We start from the raw sequence: 7981 nt of genomic DNA on the forward strand, positions 1-7981 counted from the left end.
GCTGGTGTGAGATATACAGTACTTGGTGCACTTGCAGAGAGCAGCCAATGCCAGGGAAGAGGGGAGGGGCAGAGAGAGAGGGCAGAGAGGGGAGAGTAATACAGTAGATGCTCACAATACCACAGTTTCATTGGAGTCTTAAATGCACGAGAGCATTCAGGAATATTGAGACGACACATCCATGTTTGTCGTTAGTGTCAATGAACCTACTGCAGCCACACCCGTCCCTCTTTCCACGACTTGAATGTCATCAAGCAAAGTCATTGCACTTCCTTTTTTCTCCTTTTTTTCTGATGCTCCAGCTCTGCAGCTCTGAGGTGATACTGCCCTTGAGTGCTGACTGGTGTTAATCCCCCCACCCCCACCCCCCGCCACCACCACCAATCCTAACCTAACTGAAACCAGATCAGCATCTACACGTACCTTCAACCTTCTCTAACCTTGCCCTCTGTTAAGGGACTGAGGTTATTATTGCTGAGCTCTCTAATGCTAACTGTGGGGCTGTGGCGCTGCAATGCTAGAGCAGTCTGTGACAAGCAGGTCCACCACCGTATTACCAGCGACATAGACAGTGGGCGCTGTCACCATGTTGCTAAGGGAGACAGAGCTGCTGGCACCCACGTTAGAGGTGACGGGACTCGGGGCGCCCTGGCTGTTGGTGTGGGTGCCCATGTGCCCCTGGAGCTGGGTAGGTGTCTTGCAATGGACGCCGCATAAGTGGCAGACGAGAACGCCACCGGAGGCTGTGCCGCCGAAACCCCCCGGGCTGTCCTTCCACTCCTGGCCATGGTGCTTCTGGGCATGGACACGAAGGTATGTCAGTGTGGTGAAGCCTGAGGTATGAAAGGAAGAAAGAGCACAAGTGACATTGAGTTATTTCAGCAAGTTAGAGAGATGTCATAACAAAGGTTCATTCAGCCCTAAACAAAGCTCCAAACTAATTTGAAACCACACAATCAATAAAACAAGAAGTGACACACTGACGTCTGAAAGGTAACAAGAAAGTTCGACCCCATTTACTGCCAGTATTAACATGTGATCTGTATCTAGATGACGACCCTGATAATGACACCTGACTGAGATCTATTCACAAAGCAAGCCACAACACTTCCGGATGTGAACGATCAGATCACGATTCTGATCACAATGCGTTCTGAGTGCTTTACACCTTACACTAACATGCGTTTTTCCTTATCTATGTGTTAACATCTGGTGTAAATGAGGTCTCAAAGGCAGAGGATTGAGTCATAAAAACTGGCCACTAAAGGACAAAAATAAAATCTCAAAATGTTTATGTAATGATTTTACACAAAGCTACTGTGCGACAAGACATTGAAATTACAGGTGGATCACAGCATTACTTTCATAATAAACTAGCCAAAGCAAAGCATCTGTACTTACTGCGGTTACAGAGATGGCAGGCATGGTGTTGCGACTGGTTGTGCACCCTCATGTGATCTGTGATGTAAGCAGCTGACAGGAGCTTGCCACAGATGTGACATGGGACCTTCTCCTCATGGCGAATCATATGCGCACGCAAACGATCCTTCGTAGCGAAGCTGGACTCACAGGTCTGAAGGAAGAAGAGGGAATCAATGAGTGATTATGGAGAAATATATAAAAGTAAAACCCTATGCACACATATGTGTTCTTTAACAGTTTGAAAAGCTAGAAAATGCGTTAGATAAGTGTCAGATTTATATTATTTTCAGTTTCACACCTTCTCATCTTGTAGTTATTACACTTATTAAGTAGCATCAGCCAGTTTTTAAGACCCAATTTAAGATAACCAATGCTCTGCCACTTTTTTGTGGAAAATAACCACGTATGTATGTAATACACACACATAATGTGCAGTATGTGATGAAGTATATTTGTCATGCTCATGTAAATATCAGGCTTTGGGCTGATTCATGTCAACAAAACAATAACAATGAGATACCTCCTGATTCAAAAAGACATGTACTTCATCCGTATCAGTTTCCATGGTAATATTCTCAATGTTCATTTATTCATGTGAACAGATATTTGCATGAGGCAGGTGAATATACAGATGTGAGAGCCATAATGTATAAGACTGTAACCTTGAGTCATCAGGAACACTGTGTGCATGTAAACACGGTCATTGTTAACATGAATGGACTGAAAACAGAAGCTGTGGGGAGCCGCTAAGTGAAGATATTACACAGGGTAAACATTATGTACCGGGCATTTGAAGGGTCGCTCCGAGGAGTGCACCTGTCTGACGTGACTGTTGAGATGGTCGGGCCTGGGGAGAGAAAGAGAGTAAACATATTAGAACAGCATAAAGGATATAGGACTCTGTATTGCTATATAGATTATAAAGCCACCTGAGGCAAATTTGTGATTTGTGATATTGGGCAACACAAATCAAATTGACTTGACTTGAGACCAGGCAATGCTTCAAGTTTTCACACTTAAATTATGTTAAGTGTTAATTAAAAGTCCCTGTCTGATTGTTGGGAACGTGGCTGTACTTGTGTTATGAACCTCTGGAAATGTCGCATTACTTCATCTATCTTTGGCCAGTAATCAGATGAATAAATAAAATATATCACAATAAAAATGGCTGCAGAAATGTAATGTACATAGCCAATGGGTGTTTTTTTTAATGGTTGAAGTGTTAAAAGAGGGTTTTTTGTCTCCTTTAATGCTTTGGATTGAAAGTCGAAGGAGCCGTTCAAAGGAATTGACACGTACACTCATTTGCTTTCTTGCAGAGAGTTAGATGACAAGCAGTAAATATGAAGCAGCTAGCTTAGTTCAGCATAAAAACTAGAAACAGGGGGAAACAGCTAGCCTGGCTCTGTCCAAATGTAACAAAATCTACCCACCATCACCTTTCAAGCTCACAAAATAAAGCTTACGCACGTTTGTTTAATACGTACAAAAACCATAGTGTAAAAACAACAAGTTGTGGTTGTACCAGGGGTTTATGTGCAGGACTATTTCTTGGAGCAGTGACTTCCTGAAGTCTTGTTGTTACAATGACGCTGCCTCACAACCAGCAGAGACTTCAGGACAGACATGAGACTGGTATCGATCACCTCACTGAGCTTTCAGCAAGAAAATGAATAAGTGTGTTTCCCAAAATATAAAAACATTAACTTCTTAGAGTTTCTCACACTGCATGACAATGTTACATATGTGTTGTTCTAGCATGTAATACATATTTACTCCTATACTGCTATATACTTTATCCCTGCTCTATTTGCTTGAAAAATCCTAATTGTGCAACATTTTAAAACAAGTTTCCTTGTAATTCTGCTTGACACATTTGGTATCTTGGAAAACTTTATGACCTGCAATACTTAAAGTTAAGAAACTCACATGTGCTCGTAACGACAGAGTGTTGTGTCTGCATTGAACTTAAATCGATCCTGACAGTAACGTCATTAGACTTGAACCTTTCCATAGTATCACCTTGAGAAAGCCTTGCCACAGTGGGGGCAGACGTAGGGTTTCTCCACACCTCCCTGGTGGGAGCGCACGTGGTGGCTCATGCGGTCCTTCCTTTTGAAGCGCTGCTGGCAGATGGGACAGGAGAACGGCTTCTCGTCTGAGTGGGACAGGCGGTGGCGGTTGAGATGGTAGACATCACGGAAGGCCTTCCCACATGTCTCGCAGGCGTGGTTCTTCCTCACCGGGTTGGGGTTGGGGTTTGCGGGCCGCTGAGGAAAAACAGACGAGCGGATAAAACACACTAAAGGGTTTAGATGGAAAATATTTCCAACACAGGATCACACACAGGGGAAATTACACTTATTGTCAACTATTTCAGTATCTTTTGTTGAAACCATGCAAAAATCAGTTTTTACCAATGAAATAAGCGATTTGTACCACAAAGTTGCATTTCGTCCCTTGTTGCCAAATATTCCTAACAGTTGGTTTGCATGTTACTTCTCGCTGAAGTTTTTATCTGCTCTTGCGGTGCTTGTGTTACAGAGAACATGCAGGGGAGCGTGGGGGGCTTCTAGCACGTGTTTTTCAAACTTAAGTCAGGGGACCAGCGCCAAACACTGGGATGGATTTAACTGGTCCCTGAGCTGATTACTGTACACAGACATTTAGTCATTTAACAAAAATAGGAATCAAGTGATGTACAGTAACTGCTTGCATGTTCCAAACAGTAAAAGAAGATGGCTCAACCATCCCTGTGGCCAGGCAGCTTAAGAAACAACATGCTTGAAGGTTTTGGGGTTGACGACAGCCATCTCCACACGGCCCTGACCCACCTGTACTGTCGCCCCTGTGGCCATGACGACAGCAGCAGGAGGCGGAGCATGGGGGTTAACACTAGCCATTACGTTTGGCATGGCTACCCCTTCACCATCCTGACTACCCAGGTGAGGCTGCTGGGCCCCCGCCAGCACGCCGGGAGGGGCGAGAGGGGGAGGTGCGGAGAGGTGTAGCAGGGAGAGGGGAACAGTGGGCCTCTCCGCCCTCCCTCCGGCCCCCACCGCCATCACCGACGGGGCCGCCACCGCCATCGCCACCTGGCCGGCTGCTCCCTCCTTTGCCCCCTCCGCCTGCTCTCTGGCCCTGTCCTTCATGCGTACCCCAGTGTGGACCGACTGGTGCCGCCGCAGGTTGTAGTTGTTCTTGAACTGCTTGTTGCAGATGGCACAGATGTGGGGCACGCGGGCCGGCCGAGACACTGGCTTCACTGGACCAGAGCGAGGCAGGAGAACAGACAGAAAGAGAGAGAATGGTTAGTTTCAATAGAAGTGATGCTGCATTTTTAAATGCATCATTTTATAATAAGGACCTATAATATGACATGATTAGAAAAAGAGGTTTATATAATAAATGTTTGGTCATCTAGTGCTGATATTAAAGTATCATGTGACTATTACATGTTAGTCTGAGATGGTCAAGAGATCTTCATACCAGTCAACTTTGTTTTGGTAAATTGCAGGTGAAAACACATCTAAATGTTGGTGCTGAAAGATTAGTTGATTAACAGAAAATTAATCAACAGTTTTTGATAATCGATTTAATCAAAATGCCAAAGATTTACTGTCTTCAGCTTCTGAAAAAAGTTGCCGCTTCTGTCTGTTTTGCATCACTGTGAATCAAATATCCTTCAGTCAGACAAAGCAAGCCTATCTAGTTTCTGGGAACTTGTGATGGAATTTTTTTTACAATTTTTTGACATTCAATGGATTAAACACTAACTGATTAATTGCTAAATAATCAAAAATAAACACAAGGAGAGCTGCAACTAACGATCATCCTCATTAGTGATAAATCTGCGGATTATTTTCTTGATTAATCTATGGATTGTGTGGTTTATAAAATGACAGATAACAGTGAGATATGTCATAATTTTCCAGAGGCCAAGGTGACATCTTCTTCATTTTGCTGTCTTTGCCTGAAAAACACTCAGAAACCCAAATATATTCAGTTCATTAACATTGAAGGTTGAGAAAACCAGCTAATATTCACATTTGAGAGGCTGAAAGCGATACATTTTTGGCGTTTTTGTTTTAAAAATGATTTAAATCACTTATCAAAATAGTTGCTCATTTATATTCTGTTGATTGTCTAATTGACTAATCAGCTTTTATCCTGAATTATTGCTCATAGTTTCATCTAGTTTGGTTGAGTTTCTTAGATGTCAGTAGGTTATATGTAACTGTGGTTTTTAAATCATTTCAGAAGTGACTGTTCTGAGTGTGGCGAAATAAAACTGGTCACATTACCTTTATTAAGCTTTAATAAAGGTAATTACAACTTGTTTTTTTAAACAAATAACTACTCAAAGATATTGAGATGCTGCTGAACCATCGCTCACAATCGTTAACCCTCACAAATGTTTCGACTGGGTTTGCATCACCTGACTGAGTTTACTGTGGGTCACTGGATTATCTCAATTAGACTTGTGTATCATTTTTTCCATCTCCACAGGTGAGTGTGATGAGTGCAATGCAGTGTCCCTCACCAGGCAGGGGTTCCTCACTGAGAGCAGCAGTGTCCACAGTTGAAGGAGGCTGTGCTATGTGCTCTGTGGGTGGGGTTTGGGGAGAACTCGTATGCACTGGCATGAGCTCTGATTGGAGGCTCCCCTCCACTTGGTTTTGGGTGGGAGTATTCTGGAGAAGCAAGTAGAAAGGCCATCACCAAATGTAAACACAAGTCACAGCATTATCTTGAGGTGCTACGTTGTAATACAAGATGTGACTGGACACACATGAGAGAGAGGCCTGTGTGTGAGGAGAAATGCGCGCAGTAACATTAAGAGCTGAAAATAAGAGGCTGCTCACCAAGCCTACCTGGAAGAGAAAATTGCTCCAAGCAGCATCCATTTTGCGCCACGACGATGGAGATTATAAAGTCAGCTGCTGATTGAGATCGAGGAGAGCAGCCTTTGCATGGTTTTGATCGGCACACCGATGATTGAGGCGCGCACAGTCGCCTGTCCTGTAGCAGAAACGACGAGCGTCTGGATATTCTTGAAACAAAAAAAAAAACGCGAACAAAGTCGGCTGCAAAAACGGGTTTTTTTCTTCTCTCATTGAGGTAGCATAATGCTGTCAATTAAAATGCACGCAGCTGTTGACTAACGCAGGCTGCGGTACACAGGCAGGAGTGGAGCAGGCCAGCTCCAAATAATGGCCTGTTTTTCTTTGACTTTGGTTTCTAAGTTTAATTACTTAAACATTAATCTAACTAAAACGCAACATCACACAACAAACTGCTTTTAAAAAAACAACCCAAAAACCCGCATATTACAGTATTACACTTTAGCAATAAACATTAACCATTCTACGTGAAATAAATGCGTTTTTACGCACGAGAACAAATATGGGTTATAACACGCGTATCTGGTAGCACAGCAGGTCATGCTTTGTTTTTAATTTATGAATCTATTTTTCCGATTTCCCCCAATAGGCCAATCGGGTGTTTGTCGAAGCCTCGTTGTTGGATTCAAGCCCTGACCCCGGCGAGCGGCGCTCTCGCCGGGCCGCAGCCTATCGCTCCACCTCGGCCGTTCAGCTGCGAGGATGTCATCTTTCTTTTTTTATCGCCCGCTCTCCCTCCTCCCTCCCTGTCTCTTTCTTCCTTTTCTTTTTTAATTCCTCTTTCTTCTCCCCCTCCTCTCCTTTTCTCGCACCGCTATGTCCCACTTGCTCTTAAAGGGATAGGGTTTCCTCTTTGGACACCCCCCTCTCATTTCCGTCTCCCTCGGCGGAGCCTGTCCTCTCCCCTTCCTTCCTGGGCGTTTCGGCCGACAGAAAATGCACTTGTGTGTGTATATGTGTGTGTGTGTGTGTGTGTGTGTGTGTGTGTGTGTGTGTGTGTGTGTGTGTGTTTTCTTTTCTCTTCAGGCCAGCTGGAACAGATCTCCTGCAGCGCAGAAAACAGCCAGAATGACTTTCTATTAACGGCGAAATGACAGACGATTCTTAAAGGGCAGTGCGCACAGATCCTCCCAGTCAGCCTATAATAATGATGTCAGAGTCAGATATAGTACACAGGACGGGTAGCAGCTCAGGATGCACAGAACAGATGAGACATAGGTGAGAATAGCTGTTGGCATTGCATATGTGCAGTTAAAAAAACATAAATACACACACACACACGCATGTTGTTCTAGGTCACTTTTGGAGCGATTACATAGACTTACATTCATTTCCTGAAGACTTAATCTAACCACAAACATAACCTTAACCACTGACCCAAAAATCAGCGTTTAACCAATTAGGGACACGGTTTTTGTCCCCAGTTGGACAAGCCGTCCCCAATTAACTGGTCTTGAGTCTGAAATTTTGTCCCTGAAAAAATATATATATACAGAATATATATATAGGCTAGTGTTCTTAACCTATTTATACATCCAAATAGTGAGAATTAATGTCAATTAATTGACGAGTCGATTGACTTAAAATTAATTGGCAACTATTTTGATAATCAGTTAATCGTTTTTTAAATAAATAAAATCCATAAAATTCACTGC

At 43.4% G+C, this 7981-nt stretch overlaps 1 protein-coding gene across 2 annotated transcripts; it reads right to left on the bottom strand.

Annotated features, from left to right (window-relative positions):
* Positions 1-377: 377 nt before the first annotated feature.
* On the bottom strand, positions 378-7423 carry mazb (MYC-associated zinc finger protein b (purine-binding transcription factor)). Of its 2 annotated transcripts, none has more exons than XM_042398484.1 (7): positions 6288-7423; positions 5966-6116; positions 4257-4687; positions 3445-3692; positions 2206-2269; positions 1402-1573; positions 378-833 (listed from the first exon to the last, which is right to left on the bottom strand). In XM_042398484.1, the coding sequence occupies exons 1-7, from the start codon at positions 6327-6329 to the stop codon at positions 490-492; spliced, it is 1452 nt and encodes a 483-aa protein (XP_042254418.1). In that variant the 5' UTR covers positions 6330-7423; the 3' UTR covers positions 378-489. The 2 variants fall into 2 exon arrangements, with proteins under 2 accessions (XP_042254418.1, XP_042254419.1); XM_042398485.1 differs by having other exon boundaries at positions 6297-7421.
* Between the last annotated feature and the right edge of the window lie 558 nt (positions 7424-7981).

Source organism: Thunnus maccoyii, chromosome 20, assembly GCF_910596095.1.
Source record: "Thunnus maccoyii chromosome 20, fThuMac1.1, whole genome shotgun sequence".
NCBI classification, from domain to species: domain Eukaryota; kingdom Metazoa; phylum Chordata; class Actinopteri; order Scombriformes; family Scombridae; genus Thunnus; species Thunnus maccoyii.